The 21,703-nt window shown below is 41.4% G+C and overlaps 1 protein-coding gene across 2 annotated transcripts in view; it reads right to left on the minus strand.

Annotated features, from left to right (window-relative positions):
* The window catches only part of TMPRSS7 (transmembrane serine protease 7), a 37,346-nt gene extending 26,901 nt beyond the window's left edge, over positions 1-10,445 (minus strand). Inside the window, exons 1-6 of one of the 2 annotated variants that reach the window (XM_046003089.1) lie at positions 10,398-10,445; positions 8,470-8,677; positions 5,176-5,306; positions 2,781-2,848; positions 1,450-1,643; positions 408-446 (exon numbers count right to left, since the gene is read on the minus strand). In XM_046003089.1, coding sequence (XP_045859045.1) covers positions 408-446; positions 1,450-1,643; positions 2,781-2,848; positions 5,176-5,306; positions 8,470-8,677; positions 10,398-10,445 — 688 coding nt within the window. Of the gene's footprint in view, positions 1-407; positions 447-1,449; positions 1,644-2,780; positions 2,849-5,175; positions 5,307-8,469; positions 8,678-10,397 lie in introns of those variants that run through there. The other variant, XM_046003091.1, reaches the window with a different exon arrangement.
* Positions 10,446-21,703: the final 11,258 nt, after the last annotated feature.

A 21,703-nucleotide genomic window follows, 5' to 3' on the forward strand; every position in this document is an offset into this window, starting at 1 on the left:
CAGCCCCAGAACTTCTGAAAAAATTTTGGAAATTTGTGTGGGCTTTTTTTTTTTCTACTATTGTTGCTACTGGCAAATTCTAAGCTAGGATCTACTGGTTGCCATTCATGACACTGAGTTAGAAGAATACACTCGAAGCTTCCACAGGGAAAAGCAAGGATGCAGAGTTCTGATGATATTTTATTTTGCAACCTGGCCCCAAACACGCCTAAAGACAGCACATTCCATGTATGTCCCAGTTATAAGAGCCAATCACATTTCTTCTGGGCTTAAGCCAGTTCAAGTGTATTTCTGTCACAGGCAACTGAAAGAGCATTACCAAATACCATCATCTGAAAAAGAAAACTACAGCCAAAAAGGATACTGATTTGGAGACAGTGTAGGAGAAACTGCATGTCATACTTTACCAGATCCTATGGTTGAAGAATAATCTGACCGAAGCCCAGCTGCATTGAAAAAACATGTGGAAAAGAGACCGTCAGTTCCAGCATTCCATTTTGTTGGAATTTTGCTTAGTGAAAATTCCTTTCAGTCCAGCAATTCATCATTTCTGGGACTTGCTTTAAAATGATCTAGGGAGGGTAGGGGAAGTTGTCTGTGTGTTGCAAGAGCAAGTGGGACGGCCATGAGTTCATAGTTGCTGAAGCTGAATAAAGGGTATATGAGAGTTCATGACACTATGCTCTTTACTCTTCTTGATGCTTGAAATTGTCCATAGAGACACATTTTAAATATCTTTAAGGGTAAAAAGCAACCAAAGAGATATAATAATAATTAGTCCTAGATCTGAAATAGTATTTGTGGTGCAGACTTTTCCACTAGAGATATTTCATTCATTCATTACTTATCGGCCACATACTACTACATTACATGCCTGGCATATGGAGATATATATATAAAATTTAATATGATTAATATGATTTTAATAAGATTTTAATTTAAATTAAAATGATTTGATATGATTTAAATCAAGAGAGAAAGCATCATTTGGGGGTCACACAATTAATTAAAGTATTTTACTGGCAAATCAAACCATGAAGTTTGCATTTTGGCAGAGCTACGCAACAAGCCATCGTGGAACACTGGGCGGCACTCTGTAACAGAGGTGTAGTTCGGTCTGGACAAGGGAAAAGACAAGATAAGCTTCAGCAAAATTCTCTCTTCTTCAGGACTCGGAGACTTACTTTGAAGATTCATGAATTCAATATTGAATTCAATATAGGGCAGGGGACACTTGAACAAATTCAATCTCATATATATTTCGAAGCCACTGCTATCGCCCAATCATTGTATATAACATTTAGCAACTTCCTTTATCAACATCCTCAGCTAATCCTGTCTCACTGGGATTGTGGCAAGAATACTTCATTATAATATTGACTGTGTTTAATGGCAGTTTCAGGAGTGCTGCAGGAAGGAATGCATGAAGGAGAATGACCCAACAAGCACCATTTAGTACCACAGAATCCATGTCAACAGCCAGGCCCTGCAAGCTCCCCACAGAGGTTCGGTTTATGATGCTCGTCTGGATGGAGTCCTTCAAAATGGCAGCCACACAGTCCTCACAGAAGATATGGCCCTTGGCATTTGGCATGACAAACACAATCCAAAAGTGGACAAGGAGGCCACCTTTGTTGTTGCCACTACAGGAAAAAAAAAAAAGAGGAATATTCAGGTATATATCTTAGGAAGTGGACTCTCATAGAAAGCCAGTGACCCAACTGAATTATTCAAGGTAAGTCAGTGAGGACACCCTTCAACTTCCAAAATTTCTTCTTTAAGAAGCTACTGATTCCTATTGTGGGAACTGGGAAGGGAAAGCATCATAGTATGTGTCTTGCTGTGTTGGGTTCTCATCTAGAATCATTCGTGTATAGTTGCATTTCCCTGGAAAATACACTATTTTTATGGATATCAGAGATTCACTGCTATTACAAATAAAAACAATGATGATTTTTGACACTTTACCATGTCTAGATATAGTACTAAATTCTGCTTTATCCCACTTAATCTTATGAGGAAGGTCCTATTATTACAGTTTTACAGAAAAGGAAGTCAAGATCAACTACAACTGAAAATCATATGGCTAGTAAGTAGCAAATCCTGGAATCCAGCCCAACTTGGTTTTCAGCCAAACCCTGGAGCAAGAGCTCTAAGTGCACAGATACTGTCATGTTTTATGAAAAACAGACTTTAAGTGGTCTATGGTAAATAATGCAGGAAAGAAAGTAAACAAACTGCTCTACTCCCAGACTTCTTAATGTCTTTGGTATGCCAAGGCGAATTGTGAGTCTCAGCAGATAGGCAGGAAGTGGGGGGACATGGCACACAGTTTGAGAAATAAGTTTTAATAAAACAAATCAATTAAAATTCATAAAATAAATTTTGACACAAATTATTTGACCACGGGGTCCTTTATTTCCTCAGAAAATCTCCAGTGATCAGTTTTTGGCTGAACATATTTTGAGAAATCTTGCACTGTGTTTTGTTTTTACCCGCACCCAATGGTAGCCATGTTTGTGGTCATTGTGCCCAGCAGCATTAATACGGGGGGCCCCAGGATCCCAGCTGTGGGGAAAGGACAGGCTTTGGCAGATGCAGAGAAAAACGTAGCATGACATCAGGGGAGAGTTGGGTCAACAGTTGTGGTAAAAGCCACACCAAACCAAAGCCACCCTCAGGAAGTTACTGGAGAATGGACATATCTGAGCCCTTCCACAGCCTTGAGAGGAATTTATAGAAGTAAACACAGACGTCCCAAAGCAAGGGACATACATTACCTGACATCTGCAACGACAGACTGCTTGTAAAATTTAGAGAAGGCAGATGTTGTATAAACCAGGTTTACCTAAAAAAGAAAAAAACGAGATTTCTGAAGTCTTTCAAATTGGCTTCATCTCATGGTACCTAGCATGCTGTAGGTCCAAACTCTGACAGCTAGCAGGGAGAAAAGCAGGGTCTGGCTGACGCCTCAAGTGCTGAGTTACTTACTGTCTCTGTGCTCTCTATGAAGAATAATCAGTTACATACATTCATTCATTCACTGCTGTCTTGATACACCCTAATTAAGCTTAACTACTGTATTCTGCCTACTCCAAAGGTTAATTTTCTCCTTAATTAATAAATCAAACTCCCTTAAGAACATTTTCAAAGTACTTGACCCAACCTCTTTCCTAGCAATGCTGTCCAGAAAATGTGTATTTTTAAGGAGACATTGCCGTCCCAGCCACTAGGGGGCAGGCGGTGCCTTTCGCCGCGACCAGTCTCTAGGGAAACACCCAGCGCTTTTAAAACGCCGGAGTTGGAGCCAGAAGAGAACTATTTCAATTTACCTTCTTGGCCCTTCCTTAGCATTTCTAAAGCCACGCTGAGTCTCTGCCAAATCTCCTGCTCCTGTGTGCCCCTTCCTACCTAATGGCAAAGTCACCCACCTAATTGTGGGTTTAAATTCACTATGCCACACGGAACGTGTGATCGAAAACCGCGGAGCCCCCACTATGTATTTCTTTTTCTTTTTCTCTATTTTCTATTTCTCTTTCTTTCTTTTCTCTTTCTCTCTCTTCTCTCTTTCTCTTTCTCTTTCTGTTTCTTTTTCTCTTTTTCTTTCTCTTTTCCTCCCTCCCTCCCCTCCCTCCTTCCTTCAGAATCTTTGGACTAATTCAAGGAATAACTGATACACAGTAAAGGTGAGCGGTTTAGCTGCATAGTCCGTGTGTGGGTGGCCTTCAGGAAATAGGAGTCCCTGTGCCCGCTGTTGTAGCTTGCCCTCTCTCACGCCCAGCCTTTCCCCAGTCTACAGGGCAGGGAGCCTGTCCTGGCAGTAGGGGCGCCCCTGTGTAGGTCACCCTCTCCATTACCGTGCAGATACAAATTGGCAGAAGCTTTATAGTGGGTAATGTATACCAAGAACCGTGAATAGATAATTTTATACACTTTTAGGGGAGCAGTTAAGGAAGTAATCACGGATATACACAATCTATGGAGCAGTTTCGAGTAGCATTACCCAGAGGAGCAATAGACAGCTTGAATACCCAATAAGAAGGGACTGACTCTGCCATTTACAACGAGGAGGATGGAACTAGAGGGTAGAGGGTATAACGCTAAGCGAAGCAAGTCAGTCAGAGAACGACAAATACCATATGATTTCACTCCTATGTGGAATTTAAGACACAAAACATGAACATAAGGGAAGGAAAAATAAAATCAGAGGGGAAGACAAACCGTAAAAGACTCTTAATTGTAGGAAACAAAGTGAGGGTTGCTGGAGAGGAAGGGGGGGGTGGGATAACTGGGGGATGAACATTAAGGAGGCATTTGATGTAATGAGCACTAGGTATTGTATGAAACTGATGAATCACCACATTCTATCCCTGAAACTAATAATACCCTATATGTTAACTAAATTGAATTTAAATTAAAAAAAATTTTAAAGGGATTGGCTAACTTTGTAGCTACTAAAACTTGCATTTTTTAAAGAATATTTACTTGAATAGAAACACATAACCTAACGTTAAGAGGAAAAATTCAGATTATAAATCTGAACATCTACTAATATTCCAATATTGTGCTGTCCTATATGTCTCTGTGGCCCAGAATAAAAAGGGCTCTGTCTTTGGAGATGATGTTAAAGAAAGTTTTATTGTTCCTTTTTGTAATTTTCTGAATTTTATAATTTTTTATGGTTAAATACATATTAGATCTATAAAGAGAGTTTTTATTTTAGGTTGTTTGTTGTTTTTTTTTTAAGTAAAGAGATTCCAGTGTATTGATGTTTATATAAATGTGTACAGCTCCTAGAATTAAGCAGTATGATTATTACTTTAGTTCTGGAAGGCATTTTAAAGATCAACTGATTCAATTCCTTTATTTTACAGATGAGAAAAACTGGAGCTCAGAGAGCTCTTGCTTTCACTTTCAGCAATAAATAAAATACATGAGTAAACAAATTAAATTAAATTAATTAGCAATTCTATCAAATAAGTAATTACAGCCAAGATGAGCTAAATTCCACGTTCCCTCTGACTACTTCCTTGATCCTCCCTGCTCACCTGGGAGCATGGTCACCTTGTGACCCCTCCATCCCAAACCCTCACCCCCTGACCCCTGACCCCACTCTCCCCAGCCTCTCACACAACCCTCCCTCCTGCCCTCCCTCCACACCCTCCATCATCTCACCACTTGCTGCACAGTCTGTGCCACTGACAGAAATTCCCTGGACTCTTTCTGTCGGTATTCAGGAAGAAACTCAATGTTGGTGATGCGAAACATCCCAACAAAGTAAAAAGCATCTCTGCTTTCTGTCTTACCTGTAAGACAGGAGAGAAAGAGGGTAAGGGACTCTTCCCTCTGTGTGGCAGTGAGGCACTGTCTGATTTATGTCAGCATCAGGCTCCTCAAATGGTTTGTGTCATTTATTTACTTATTTTTAAAGATTGCATTTATGTATTTGTCAGAGAGAGCATGCAAGTACAAGCAGGTGAAGCTGTAGGCAGACAGAGAAGCAGGCTCCACACTGAGCAAGGAGCCCGATGTGAGACTCGATCCCAGCACCCTGGGATCATGACCTGAGCTGAAGGCAGCTGTTTAACCCACTGAGCCACCCAGGCATCCCTGTTCAAATGGTTTTATTGGACAGCTACACATGTTCCTGGCACATAGCCTGGGAAGGCTCTAAATGTCTTCCATTAACAACATTAACATTAACAACATTAACATTCCATTAACAACAATGGAAGTAACAACACTTCCATTAGCAGTAGATCACCATTTCTCTTAGGATAGTCTATTCTCTCTACTGACTCCTGGTAGATACTTCTGAGCAAGACTAAAATGTAAAAGAAAGAACTTGTTGACTTTATACACATCCTAGAGTCACTAAGGGACCAAAAAGAGCATATGCAGTTTCCATGGATCCTGAGTCTGAAGACAGTAAGGAGGTAAGAAATATCTACTCTGAAGTCAAGTGAGCATAGTGGGGGAGGAGGGAAAGCTCCAGCTGATGGTCACTGAGCTCCTGGGGCTCATCCTTATCTGACCTATGAGGCTGATAAGCAGGATGCTGGGCTGGTCTTCAGCTCTGTGCAATACATGGAGAATTCATTCTTCCTCTGAGCCACAAAGCCTGGTTTCAGCCCAGTGTTGGGTCACTCGTGCTTAAATACTCTGCCCGGTGAGGACCATGGGATTGGGTGTCAGGCCAGAAACCACTGACGACACGACACGAACAAGAACACTGCTGTGTCTGACTTACCTTAGAACACCTGACAATAGCTTGGGCAATTGTTGTGGGAAGGGGGGTAGGAGAGGGACGGGATTAGGGACTCTTCTTTCTGCCTTTCATTTTTGTTACCACGGTCCTACTCCTCGGTGACCCTTCGCCTGGTTCCCGTGGCCGTGGTACATTTCTCCCCTTTGATGTATGTCCCACTATATCATAACTTTTGTCTGTATGTCTGTCCTTTAAGAGTAACAGTAACTTCTTTTTGTCCCTCAGCGTCTTTCATAGCTCTGAAGCTCAATAAATGTTTGAGGGGAAAAAAGAGAGAGGGGAAGGGTGGTAGAGGAAGAAAGGGAGAAATTTTCTCTGCTAGCGCAATGCCCAACATTGAATTAGGCTGAATTAGGAAGAAGGGGCACCTAGGTGAGTGATAGGAAGCCACCCCCTTCGTGTGAGCCGTCCAGGCTCACAGTAGCCCCATGAGGGGAGTGAGGCTGTGGAGCTGTGGGAGGGGGCACATTGGCAGAAGGCCTGAGCTGATGGGCTAGATTTGTTCTTTCAAGCTATGTGACCTTGGATGGATCACCTTGACTCACTACCCTCCCGTATAAAACAATGTTTGTTTTCATTTCTGATTTTCACAATGAACTGCTTCTTAGATTTTGTTGTTGTTGTTACAGACTCTACAATTTGAATAAAAGCCATGCCTTCCATCTAGAAGCTCACACAGTCTTCCTGCATCAGTAAATACTCAAGGGTCTGGATAACAACAATACAAGTGAGATCTAGAACTAGATCTTGAACTAGAACTAGATTACGTTTACCCAGCTCTTCAGCTCAGTCCAAGGCACAACAATCTGCGTGGTCCCAATATTGTTGTTTGTTGAACAGTTCTCGGCTGTTCATGCCAGTTTCCCTTTGCTTCTATTGCTCCGTCTTCCTGAAACGTCCTTCTCTGATTTTTCACACAGACGACAGACTGCTTCTACACAGTGATGTCCCAAATCTTTACACAAAGATGCTAAGGCAATTCGAATTTATCAGTGGAGGGCCGGTAGAGAACCGATGGGAAATAAGTTGGTTCGTTCTGGGTTGGGATTGTGTTGTCTGTTTCTTTTAACTGCCTATTTACTTGACTTCCTTCCCTAGTCTTCAAGCTCCTTCAAGATACAGATTCTGCCTGCTCTCCAGCTCTGTGTCCACGCTGATCACAGGACGCAGCTCACAGTGGGCATATCAAGATACGAAAGAAATAAATTTTGAACAACCGGTTCGTGAACCCTATTCCTTGGCAGGTTAGATGCCTCTCTTCTGTGATCGCAAAGTAATTGCTTCAGAAAAAAAAAAAAAAAGATATTAAAAAAAAATCAACTTGCATCCCCTCTCCAGCACTGAACTGAGTTTTCTGAAAATGGAAAATGCATCTGTGAGCTTTCTGAAGGTAGGAGATATATCTTGGTATGTCTGATGTCTTATATTGTGTCTTGCAAATTGTAAGTAATCTGTGTGTGTGTGTGTGTGTGTGTGAATATATATATATATGTGTGTGTGTGTGTATATATATATATCCTGAACTGTTTAATACAATATTCATTCATCCTTTGCCTATAAATCCTGCCTCACAACCAACTTTTAATATCCTCGAGAGTACACGTATCTTGTATCAAACATATTAACATGTATGCGGTTGGAAGTTGAGCATCAGCCACCAATGCTATAGGGACTGAGCGGCATGGGTAAGTACTCTTTAAGAAGAAGCTTAGTCAGAACTCCTATCCAAAAGGATCAGTCAGACATTCCAAAGCATAACCAATCAGCTTGACAAAAGCATAAACACAGCGGAGAGAAAGATGCATGAGTAAAAGGAAGCTCGGGAGCTGGAAATGTGATGTTGCCTAGAAACCAGCAGTGGGTGGAATGAGGAAATGAAACAACTGAGAATCCCCTTCACTTCTTAAAGCTAAAATGCATTGCATTTCTGAACTCACCCAAAGCTCCTGAGCTCCTCCGCAGCTCTTGTCATCCTATCCTCCAACCCTGCTCCTCCTGCCCTCATGCGGCAAGAAAGCAGTGGTTGTAAAAGAAGGAATGGGAAAGACAATTCTGCTTTCCTCCACAGTGTGGGGAGTGGCTACCAGTCAGGGAACTTGGCAAATGCTCTCAGACATACCCCCAAGCAGCTGGGGGCGCAGTGCCTATGCTGATACCACAGGACAAGGCCTAGCCCCAAAAGAACACGGATTTTCACTCACTGATGTAGAGCCACAGAAGTGTCCAGGCTATGACTGCGAGGATGAAGAGAAATACTGTGAAGACAATGATTTTGTTTTGGACATTCCAGAAGGGAGCTTTCTTCTTGGATGGCTTCTTGGGTTTGGCTTTGCTGATGGGTTTTCGAGGTGCTCGTCTACCTGGCAGCTTCCCGTGGGCACTGACCACCTGAACTGAGATATTGGATATCTAAAAAAAAAAAAAAAAAGAGAGAGAGAGAGAATGAAAAAAAAAAAAAGAAAAGAGAAGAGAAAGAAAAGAAAAGGAAAGAAAGGGTGAGAAGAGAAGAGAAAAAAGACAGTCTAGAACACATGTGGACTGGAGTCACCTAGTCAGGAGAATCTTAGTGCTAAAAGGCCTCAAAAAATCAGTCTACATCATCAATACAAGTGTAAAGAATGACTTCCATTAAATCATGTAATTGAGAAAAATCAGACATTATATGAACCCCAGTGAATTATTCATTATATGAATCCCAGATCCTCTCCTCAAACTCTCCAGTTCCACTAAGTAGATGCTATAGAGGATGGACCCAAATTTCCTGGAGGGTGGCCCAGAGGACCTGAAGGTCAGGAAGTCAGGAGTCTAGGAGGGTTCTCTCATGTGTACACAGCTCACTGTGGAAATAGGTGGGTGTTTCACGTGTTTGCATTATGTTGCTTTTCTCCCACCATCAATTTCTTCTGTCTGAGGCAGGACTGAAAATAAGAATATAAGTGAGTTCCTCATAGAAACAAATTGATTTCTCACTTGTGGCTTCCTGACTGGGTGTTAGAGGAAAGAAAGTTGACATTCCGGTTTTCGTGCAAGGCTGTGGGATAGGAACCAGGGCCTCCTGTGTGTGCATAAGACAGCCAATGAGCTGGTCAGGGACTCAGTGTCTCAATGGCAAATGAAAGAATTATTTAAAAATAAAGAATGAAATGGAGGACTCGGAAAATTATTGGTTTTAGCATATGGATCCGCAAAGTATCTCGTGCAAGAGGAAAAAATGCATTATTTAATTGTTTCCCTCCCCCCCTTTTTTTTCTCCTCTACCCTCTGTCATCTGATGCTGTGAATTCTTTAATAATGTATGCAAGAGTTTAGCTTCTTTGAAGGAGAGATTTATACATGTCAGGGTAACTAAACTCCAGTGATGAAATAACTTGTAACCACACATTCCTTTAAAGGCAACAATCTAGCACACCAGTTCCAAAGAGATCATCTCTCTTTTGAGTGCTCTTAAAGAGTTCTCTCATTCTCTCTTACTCTCCCTCACTCTTCCATTCAAAGTCCATGTCTTTAATCCTACCAGTTAATGGGATAATATGTGGCCAAGTATATTCTGAATTATTCATGGCCGCCTCATTCTCTTTGCCAAACACCCTTGTCCACCCCTGGAGTGAAATGTAGCTTATATCCCTCCCGGGGAAATTGAACTAGACCAGGCTTCATTGAATGGGATGTCCTGCAGGTATGAGGGTGGTGTTTCTCCAGAGAATGACATTCTATTGCAGGACGAGCTATGGTGCCAAATTATTTTCAAATATTTGCCCAAAGAAGTAAAAAAGGGAAACGTACAGAAATGCTGGCGCATGTAGGACTGACAAGGCCAAGGTTGGGTCCTTCGGGGAAGGAACACATTATAGGCCGTTTCAGTTAGCACTGATTAAATTTTAAAATGGAATTTGTATAGAGATCAGTACAATTTCCCTAGAGTTTTAGAAAAACAGTTGCAAATCAATTGCCAAGTACAGCACTTTGAAACAAGCTCACATCGGTAAAAATCCATTAAGTACCGTAAGAAGATCAAGCATGTTATTATTGCTAGCTTTATTTGTATAAAGTCACACAGTCTCATTTTACTAACCAGGTCACCAATAAATGGCATTCAAGCAAGAGAGAAGCCTTCCCACGCTGTACTTACGCTCACGTCTGCAGGTTTGGATGAAACGTCAGTGTTTTCTTTGTCCATTGTTGGGTTTTCCCTGTGTGAGCACAGTGGGGTCTCAAAGCTAGTTTTTATCCTCTCACATCTCTCTTGAGAATGGGTGGCTGCGTTCAAGCTAGCTTTCAGAGGGAAGGAATCAATTTACCTCCACCCATCCAGTTCAGAAACTGAAGCTCCCTCATTACTATATAGTGAGTGTTAAAGGGACCTTGCACCCCAACTTGGCACCCCAAACCATAGGTTTATTGAAATAACCCCTTGCGAGTCAGGCCCTCAGAGCAGAGCCTCAAAGCAAGATCGCCTCAGGGACACCTGCAACAATCTGAAAATATTTACAAGTCATTAAAATATTGCCTCTACGTTTTAAAATTAATAAGAGATGAAAAGTTAAATCAAATTAAAAAAAAGTTTTTTTTTACCGGTATCTTCTAAAGAATTTACTAAGAGATCCAACTCATAACCCCCAGTCCTGCTTCTTAGAATTCTCCACAGCCCCATTTTTCCTGCTTGGATCCTGGAAGATTCCAGAAGCCTTGCTCTCTGATTCTGCTTGTGACTGTGCAGCTACAGTCTGAAAATCCCCATTCAAGGGGAATTTTTCTTTTTTTCTCCCCGCTCTTGCAGTCCTCTGTCAACGTGGGCCTTTTCTGGTGAGAAGGCCCTGCACTCATCTCCCGCATTCCTGCCCACACCAGCCTGAATTAGGTTCAAGGGTGGGAAGTGGGGAATCAGGAGGGGCGTTGTCCTTAGCAGGCAGGGGAGGAAAAGGCCGGGCTTGCTCACGTGTTTCTCAGCTTGTCCCTGTGACACAAACAGGCTTTCCTGTGAGCACAAAGCATTAATGGAAAGTGGATCAGTGGCCCTTTAGACATGAAGCACTGCTATGGACACAATCTCAGGCCTCACTCAAGGGCCGTTTGTAAGAAAGCACACTAGAAACTGCCGACTGAAAGTGGTCAAATGTTAGTCAGGGGAGGACAGAATGACAGACAAACTATGTCATGTACTAATTCACTTCATGGCTTTGCAATTTATTAATAACACGGATGAAATAACTAATAATGCTTTAGGCTTTATAAGATGGGGAAATCTAAAAATAGAGCTCTGTTTAATTGTCCCTCTTTTCTGTATTATTTCCCTTATTTCTAGAACTACTCCTTCCACCTGTGTAAGTAAGCTCCATGTCCTCAGCAGTGGCCACTGACAAAAACTCTCTCTTTGAGAGTCAGCCCCGAGACAGGCTCCTCTGAGCCCTCTTGATGACGAGGCCTCATCCCTTGGCCCTATCCTCAGTCTACCCTGCCCAGCTGTAGCAAGAACGCTGCTCTGAGTTTAGTGAGAATTCCCTCAGCCCCACAACCTTGACATCTGATCACCCTTGATACCTGATCAAGGTCCTCATCCCCCCACCCTTGACGTGTAAATCCTTGCTCTGCCTTCAGTGAGAATCTCCCTACCCTTGATGTCTTCCCAGTGATTTTCCACTCACTGGCCCCTTACTCTGCTCACTAACCACAAATCACCCGCTGTCTTTGCTGTGTCTGGAGCTGGCCTACGTCCTGTCCTGGAGTCTCTGTCCCTCTTGCAATGGCCCTGAATAAAATCTGTCTTCGGAGCCTTTCCCTGGGTGTCCAGCTGCTCTATTTCTCTTTGACATCGCCATGACTGGGAAGGGACAGCAAATCACAGGAGGCTACGCTACATGCACAGGATTTTAAAACAAGCAGAAAGCCAACCAACTCTGCTTTATAGTATTACCATATACCAGCAATTCTAAATAATGTCTAAATAATAAATATTCCTCCCTGAAAAAAGCTCTGACTGGGATAAGTTTGAAACAATTGCCGCCCATTACTACAAATGAGTTTTAGAAATATGTATATACACGCTTCAAATGAGTTCATTTTTATTTTCATCTTTCAGTAAATAATGAATGTCATGTGGACGTTGACTGAGAGACTCCCATGTACAGCTGGTCTCAAAGTCAAGACTCTGTGACACACGCTTCTTTCAGGAGTAAGTTTCTAATGGTCTGGATTCATTTGAATTTATTTGGCGCGGAATCCTGGGTCTCCAACAAACCTTTGGAGCTCCATATTCCTGCATTTAAACAGAGGGGTAGCATAAACAACAAGAGTAGCATGACAAAGATGAAGTAATGTAACTTCAATATTTCCTTTTTGTTAATCCATGTGACCATTTGGAGTTCATTTACACTGCAAATTTAAAACAGGCATACAAGGGCGCCTGGGTGGCTCAGTCAGTTGGGTGTCTGCCTTCGGTTCAGGTCATGATCCTAGAGTCCTGGGATCAAGCCCCAAGTCGGGCTCTCTGTTCAGCGGGAATCTGCTTCTCCCTCTTCCTGCTGCTTCCCTAGTTGTACTCTCTCTCTCTCTGTCAACTAAATAAATAAATAAAATCTTTAAAAAAAAATAATAAAACAGGCATATAGGGTGTAAACTGCAAAGTGTAAAAATTTGTATATAATATTTTGTATGCGATACTTGTTGACTTTATTTTTTACTATCATAATTATGAATACAAAAGTGAGTAAAATTTTTCAGTTTTTTCTAGTTATTATTATTTGTGTTATTTTGTGATTATTACTGTAATGATTTTCATTGTATAAGAGAAAAGATTGTTAAAAAACAATCCATTCTAGATGGAGAATTATACGATAAAGCAAGTGTAGCAAATGTTAATGGTTTACTCCAGGTGTGTGTGTATATGTGTTTATAGTACTGAGTTTTTTCTGTTGTATGTTTGAAGTTTTTCTTGATAAAATGTTGGGGGTGATGTGGAATTATCATTTCTGGGGTTAAAGACTCTAGACAAGCCATTGGTTTTGAAAGACAATGATGAAGAAAGCTGGGATGCAAGATGAAGTCTGGATGACTGAACCTCCATCCATCTCCCTGTTGCCTTTACTGGCACAGAAGTTCTGCTACAGAGTCCCTTCCTTCAATTCCAGAACACATGATCAAATCATAACGGCCAGACAGAGGTTGGTGCTTCTTATCCTAAGCTGTGTGAAAGACAGTGAAGAGGTTTCTATACCCTTTCTGGGAACAGAAGTCCCTGTGCTATGTGCTGACTGATGGGCTGAGTAGATAGTGTGCAGTGACCTGGATTGAAGGAGAAACACTTCTCCACTGGATTCAGCAGTGGTCCTTGGGAACCCACAACTGACCCAACACATCAATTCAATGCACACAAATATTTTTAAAGTGTCCTTCTATCAAACGACAAGCCTGGTGCATCTGAGGGTCTGAAGGTAGGGCCAAGTCATCCATCTAACCTGAGAAAGGTTCTGAGCCCCTGGCGTAGAAGGCAATTAGCAGGTGCCACATCCATCCTTGTGCTCAATTCAGTAAAAACTTAGAGTTGGGCTGAAGAACACTTGAATAAACTAGTCCAGAAGTGATCTACAATACAGCCCTAACCAGATACACCTAGAGGGCTCAGACTGACCCACATTGGTAAAAAGCATTTGTACGGAAAGTGCTCTCTGTATTGACTTGGTCAAACATCTGGTTCCCTGTAGGTGCTGAATCGGCTCAGTGCTTGATGAAGGAATGAATCCGCCCCAACTAAAAAGTATTGACTTTGGAAATTATGCAAAGATCACTAGATTATAAAGGGATACTTTGTTTGAAACCAATTTTAAAACTCTGATTAATCAGATTGAAAGGCTAGGATTGGGGAAATGACAGAAGTGATAAAACATGAGAACAATATATAATAGACTGAACTAAAACAGAGAAACCAAAATGAACTTGACGCAGGAAGGCTTGGAGAAAAAGGAAGAACTAAAACAAGAGGAGGCGAAAACAAAAAGACAAGAGCAACGAAATCATTTTAAAGGTGTATCCTCTGGCATGACCGAACCTGGAGAACATCTCTCTTCTTAGCAGAGTCAAGCCTTACACGTTCCACAAAGTAACATTTCCCCACCAATTTCCTTTGTCATGCTGTGCAGCGCTCTGAACTCCAGCGTGTCCTACCAGCTTTCCCAGAGGCTATGTGCATGTTCTGGAATCTGAAACAAATCCCATTGAACTACTTGCTCATTATCCTAAATCATTCCCAATTAGAGGCCCCGATGGCCTTGATGTAATTTACAAATGGCAAACAAAGAAATATCTCAGCATATGGTCGGGTCATTTCTGTCAAAGATCAGACGCTTGGGAGCACAGCTAACATCCAAATAAACACATTAGTGATGTGGTAAAGCAACAATCCTACCCTCCACCATCCCCTAACACAAGAGAGCCTTCCGATTTTCATAGCCTTTCTGAGATTTCCAAATTGAATTAGACCTTTTCTCCTAAAAAACAGTTTGGCTTTCCAACGTTTCCTATCCTAATTGGGGGAAGTGATAGAGTGCGGAAGCAGGTCTTTCTCCCCTTCTTTTTGCAATGATGAGCCTGCTGTAGGTTTTGTTCCAGCCAATACATAGCTGTGTGTGGTTTCTGTCACAGTAGTTGCTAAATTCTTTTTTACTCATTTCCACTGGTATCTCTATTTGATTAAGGCCTACCTAAAACCTCAAGGGATCTCAGAGAGGGGTTTATTCATCAGTGTTTCTCCTAGGCTGTCCCACTGTGACTGATCTCACTTGAGAGTTCTAAAACATGGTTGATAATGATGTACTATATGGTGGCTAACAGAACATTAAAAAAAAAAAAAGTCACCAATTTTCAGAGTTCGGTCATATTTGCTTTATCTCTTTTTTTATATGAACATAACTTTTTCCTGAACCATTAAAAATAATTAATTAATTAATTTAAAAACATGGTTGGTGGCACCTGGTTGGCTTAGTTGGTTGGGCGTCTGCCTTTGGCTCAGGTCATGATCCCAGGGTCCTGGGATTGAGTCCAGTCTCGGGTTCCCTGCTCTGCAGGGGGGGGGTGGGGGGAGCTGCTTCTCCCTTTCCCTCTGCCCCTTCTTCTGCTTGTGTTCTCTCTCTCTCTTTCTCTGTCAAATAAATAAATAAAATCTTTAAAAAGTAAAGCATGGTTGGGGATATCCTTGGACCTAGCATCAAGAGGCAAGAGGCTCCAGCAGAGTTTTATTGTCTTTCCCCAACAGGCTAAGTGCCTCTGACTTTTTGAGGACGATTGTTGCCATCCTCTCGCTTTCCCGTCAAGCATAAAGGGCGTATGAGTGGATATCTCTGCTAAGTGATCATTCGTTACATCAATGTGCTCCAGTGGACCAGAAAAAGATTTATCTTCCGTGGTATCTTTGCACTTCTTTCACAAGGTGAATGTTACCAGAAGTCCTTGACAGCGCCAAAAGCCAGTTATCGGCAGCTGCCAGGTGCCTCAGTACAGGTGCCTCAGCCTCACTGTAGAAATCAGCATCTTACCCAACCAGGAGAGGCTTGGGCTGGTATCAGGCGGTAATCCAGAGCCGTGAGGCACGACTGCGCCAGTAGGGGGCGCCAGTGGCTGACTCTCCCAGTGATAAACTCGGGTCGGCTGAGGCAGTCTTTGCTCTTTCTTTCTTTCTTTTAGAAGATTTTATTTATTCATTTGACAGAGAGAGAGAGATCACAAGTAGGCAGAGAGGCAGGCAGAGAGAGGGGGAAGCAGGCTCCCCGCTGAGCAGAGAGCCAATGCGGGTCTTGATCCCAGGACCCTGAGACCACGACCTGAGCGGAAGGCAGAGGCTTAACCCACAGAGCCACCCCTGGCAGTCTCTGTTCTTAGAAAAAGCCCAAGGATAGCATGAGACTTGACATATAGCAAGTGCTCAATAAATCTTGGCTGATGTGTTGATTAAATAGTAATTAAGAACATCTACTAATTATCATGGATTAAGGAATACAACATTGCCAAAGACCTAGTTTCCGTAGAACTATTTATTTTTGCCACACAGGGCTGGGTTGTATTACAGACTAGTTTGCTTCTCAAAATTAAATATTCTGCCCCAGCGGAGAGCCTCACTCACTTTAGTCTAATCCTGGCCTTAATTAAACGATTCCAAAGAAAGGGAAAATTTAGGTAAGAGGAATAATCCTAATGAAGAGTTAGTTGTATGTTCGATGTTCACATGTAGACAAGCTATATTAAGTATTGGTTGATCCTCTATACACAAGTGCACTCTGAATTCAGGAAGGAATTGAACATATATTTTGAGCTGGGTCCAGAAAATTGTACGTATTTGTGTTTTCCTGAATTACAGACAAGTGAGCTCTTCACTGTGAGTTCCTACTCTGGAAAGATTAAATGCTTGTTGAATGCAGAGGGGGCCAAGTCTTCACCTGTGTATCTCCCAGAGCCCAGCAGTGTGTCTCAAATGTGGAAGGCAACATAGTATAATGGAATTCATAAAAGTCTGGAATCATCATATTCAGAGTTCAAATTTCTAGTTTCTCCATAACTAGCTCTGAGAACTTGGCAGTCCTTCACCTCCTCTGATCCTCACTTTTCTTATCTGGAAAACTACGTAAACACTATCCTTGCAGGATTGTTATATGCATTTGAAGAGATGGGTTATACAGGGTGCCTGACACTTAGTAGGTGTTCAATAAATATCTTTTAAACGAAATTCCTTTCGCTCATTATTTTTTCCTTCAGTTGTTTTGAAACAGGATTTCTTCTCAGGAGGACTTTCTCATTTTGCAATCTCTGGGAGCCAAACTCATTCCATCATAAGACGGATGCAGTGTTTTCCCAAAGAATTATTGATCCAAGAATGTGGAACCAGCATGGATCTTTAATTTTATCCGACAGAAGGCAATTCAATATCTGTTTCATTAAAATAAAGGTCAACAGGGCAATAATCGCTCTAAACCCAATTGAACCATAGTGAAATTTATCCTTGCTCTTCAAAATAGCTTTGCATTCTCTGCTCAGGGCCATAAAAGCTGACATATTTATTTTGTGAGTATATAATAGGCTTATAGCCACATCAGATCTTTGATTTTGCCGAATGACAAATTAACCACATTTTGCTTTAGTCCTCTTGCCTAAGACATTCAAGTTGAATTCTAGAAGTAATAATTTCTGTTCTGGTCTGATATTTTGCCTTTATTATTATTATTTTTAACCAGTTGACTCTTCTGTCTTACCAACCCTATGTAGGTCAGAGTGAGTAACAAGCATGAACAGCTCATGGATTTAGTGCGCTCTTTGGCAGAGATGAAGAATGTTGGGATTCGGGGTTAGGACCCAGCAATCATAAAACTCTTTTGCAGCTGCTCAGGAAGAACACCAAGTTCCACTAACCTCTTAACTCGCAGATGGTGTCTTTCAGAACATTCGCGCACGTATTTTTTAAGTGATAATGCTGATGAGAGCGTAGAGAAATGGCCACATTTATCCCTCCTCGGGGGAGATAGTGACCTTAAGCTTACTCCTCATCCACGTACTGTGAGGGCATTACCAAGGTCATGTGAAAGATGGCCTTGACTCTGCATCATTCCAGAGGCTGACTGAATGGGGACAAGTAGCTTTCAAACTGTCCAAGCGAACCAGGCATATAAAACAACTTGAAAGAACGTTGTGCTCATTTCTGCCAATACTGCTACCAGAAGTTACTCTGTGCTTCTTGTTACCATAGCAGTGAAAGATTCATAGTCAACAGAATTATTTTCATTTTAATGACTGGTGAGATGAGCAGTTTTGAGGCGACGGCAATTACATTTATTATCAACAATAACGCAGCAATCTATTATGTCATTAAAGCTTTCTGTAAATGATAACTAAAATGACAGCACGCATAGAAATAAAAGCACAAAACAAAAACAAGGCTTTATGAAAATTGAGCTTTGTATTCCCTCTGACATAAGACAAGCCTCAGTCACTGTTGTTGGTGGGAGGGGAGATAGGAAAAGCAGACAACTCTGGCCTAGTCGGTCTGCCTGGAGTCAGACATTTTCTTATGTCATCTTTCTGTGTCTGACATATTAGACAACCAGAAATGGGACAGATGGTCACACTGCAAGCAGGCACAACACTACAGATGTCACTAGCCATTGGTAAATCTTTTTATTTCCAGGATCACCGGGAGACTTGATCTTGGCTCCTGGGTTGAAACAGATGTGTGAAGCCAAGAGCTCCTTGTCTTGATCCAGTGGTGGACTTGAAACCATCCCCAGGGAACGTTCTATAGATTCCACATCAAGGTGAACTCTAACAAAATGACCGAATTAGTCTTTTGAAAAATAACTTGAAAATGAACAATTTGGATGCCTTCTTTTAAGATCCAGACCTTTAGCTCAGTCTCCTGGAGGTCTAAGATGGAATAAGGCTCTCAGGCATGGTTACCACAGGTCCTTCCCACGTCACCATGACCCTGTTCAAGGACACCCAGCAAGGACTTGTCGGGAAATCCAAGCCTGCTCCTCATTATTTTAACTCTTTTGGGTGCAGGCAGATTGGGGCAAATGATAAGGAAGCCCATACATTCCCAGGATGGCACAAAGCAGAGGTTCCTGAGTTCAGTCTCCTCTGGCAAACATTCCCAGGCCAACTCAGCCCAGAGAATTTTCCTTCCGAGAGGCCAAGTGAACATGGCTCTCATTTGGCCCTTAAACAAGCAATGGATACAAAGAGTTGCAGAGTGATTCTGTTTGTTCAACTAGACTACAAAGTCATCCAATTAAAAGCCATGTTCGTATTTCATTATCTCCCTAATTTGTTACACAATTCCATAAATATATTAGGGACTCAGTAAATTCTTGTTGATTGATGGCAGGAATGGTTTTCTAGACATTTCCATACCTTCAGCACATAGGTGGATTTTGCTAATCCCCAGGACAGTTTCTGAATACATAAAGAAAAAGAATAGAATGCTACATTAAGACATGACTTAATAAAGCTTAGGAAGAATTAGGATTAGCAGAAATACTGAGTAATAAAAATGAACGAGTACTTCTCTGGAAGCTTCTAAAGAAGTTTCTAAAGATTAATTAGCCAAACGATGAAGGAGAAGTCATTTCACTTTTGGTCTCTAGTATTATTATAAATAAAACCCAGGACTTGGAATAGGTGATCTCTCTATGATTTTAAAAGAGGAAAAGGCAAGGAATGGAACATGAGTTCAAGTTTCTACTCAGGGCTAGCCAGGGATAGGTCCCCAGAAAGCCCATCCAGTTAAAATATTTTAAAAAGGGGCATCTGGGTGGCTCAGTGGGTTAAGCCTCTGCCTTCAGCTCGGGTCATGATCTCAGGGTCCTGGGATCGAGCCCCACATTGGGCTCTCTGCTCAACAGGGAGCCTGCTTCCCCCTCTCTCTCTGCCTGCCTCTCTGCCTACTTATGATCTCTCTCTCTCTCTCTCTCTTTGTCAAATAAATAAATAAAATATTTTTTTAAAAAGTTCTCTTAAAAAGAGAAAAAAGCGTTCATTCTAACAAATTTTTAAACTTCACTGCTAAAGTTGGTTAGATATTATTTTATGTAGAATTTTTCACATCTGTGTTCCCAAGTGAAATCAGCATGTAATTTTCTTATTCTTGTTGGGTTCTGGAATCAGTGTTAAATCAGCTTCATGAAGTCAGTTAGACTCAATATATTCGTCTTTTCCTAACAATTTCTTAAATTTATCAGTATCTCTATATTTCTTCCAAACAGGACACTTTCCTCTTCTTTCTCCTTGCCTGGATTGTTATAAATAAGCTTTTTCTTTAAGGAGGGCACGTATTGCATGGAGCACTGGGTGTGATGCATAAACAATGAATCTTGGAACACTGAAAAAATAAAAAGAAAAAGAAAGAAGGAGAGAGAGAGAGAGAGAGAAAGAAAGAACTTTTTTCTGTCTCTGTTGTTTAGTCCTGGTTTTCTCATTAACTTCTCCTCATTTCAAATATCAAATATCATTTTCCTGGTAAGATATTTTTGTAATTGAAATACTTAATGCAATTATGTTTTCAGGGGGTCTTTGTTAAATCTTTTTGCTCCATTTTTGGGCTTAAAAAATTAGTTGCTATGTAGAAAATTACATGTTCAATGTTTTCTTTTTTCCCTTCAGCTCCTTGAAAATATCACCTTATGTGTCCAGGTTACTGTTGAGAAGTTCAACGTTGATATGATATTCCCCCCCTATATGTAATGGGCTTTTACTTTTTAAAACCTTTGAGAGTTTTATATTTATTCTTAGTGGTCATAAATTTTACTATAATGTTTCCCACTGAGGACTCCTATCATTTATTTTTGGTATCTTTGTAAGTCTTTTAAAACTGAGTCTTTAGGTCTTTTTTTTTTTTTTTAATTTCCGGGAAATTCTCAAAAACATTTCTTAAGATTTTTCCTCACCTATATTGATCTTTTTCCTTTCCTTCTAAGATTCCAATTACATGATTTTTTGACCCATATCACTTAACATTTTTTTGTATTTACCATTTATGTGTGCCTATCTTTTTTAGAATGCCTTGTTTTGATATTCCAACTTATTAGCTTGTTCATTTTATCCATTCTACTCTCAATTTTTATTTCAATTTTTTAAAAGATTTTGTTTATTTATAGAGAGAGCAAGTTCATGCACAGGAGCGGGGAGGGGGGGCGGGGTGCACGCAGGTAGCGCAAAAAAAGAGGGAGAAGCAGACTCCCCACTGAGCAGGGAGCCTGGCATGACTTGGGCTGGAACCCAGGACCTGGAGAGCACGACCTGAGCCAAAAGCAGCCGCTTAACAGATGGAGCCACCCAGGCGCCCCATTATTTCATTTATTTTTTTATGTTCTATATCCCCAGTGGATTTTTCTTCATGATGGATTATTGCTTCATGTTTCCAATATTTTCGCTTATCACTTTTAGTATACTTATTATACTAATATAATAGTGTATTATACTATTTAAATGATTCTTTTAAATGATTCTTCTGTTTGGTCCATGGATTCTGCTTCTTGGGGTAATGGTGATCAGGTGTGTCTTTTGAAGGCAGATGGTACTTTTGTTCCTCAGGAGTCTTCCGGATGCTGCCCAAGCGGACATTGCCCTGAAGTAAATTGCTACCTTGATTACAAATACAAAGTAAGGAAAGGGGGAAAATGCCTCAGGCCCCAGTTTGGATTGCTTCTGGGGACTCTCGGGAGCTGGAAATACTGTGTTGAGGCAGGTGGTCTTTGGAATTACAAACTGGGCTCTCCTTCATGCTCTGTTAACTCCTACCCCTCCAGTCCACCTCCTCCCCCAGGGCCTCAGTTTTTGTTAACAGCTTCATCTTCAGGCTGTCTTCATGCAAAGAGACTCAGAGGTGGGAGCCTGAGGCCGCTGGGGTGCTCAAGCTGAGAGGAGGAAATGCCCGGGTGCCTGAAAGTCCAGTCAGTTTTATCA

This window comes from Meles meles, chromosome 4, assembly GCF_922984935.1.
Source record: "Meles meles chromosome 4, mMelMel3.1 paternal haplotype, whole genome shotgun sequence".
Classification (NCBI taxonomy): domain Eukaryota; kingdom Metazoa; phylum Chordata; class Mammalia; order Carnivora; family Mustelidae; genus Meles; species Meles meles.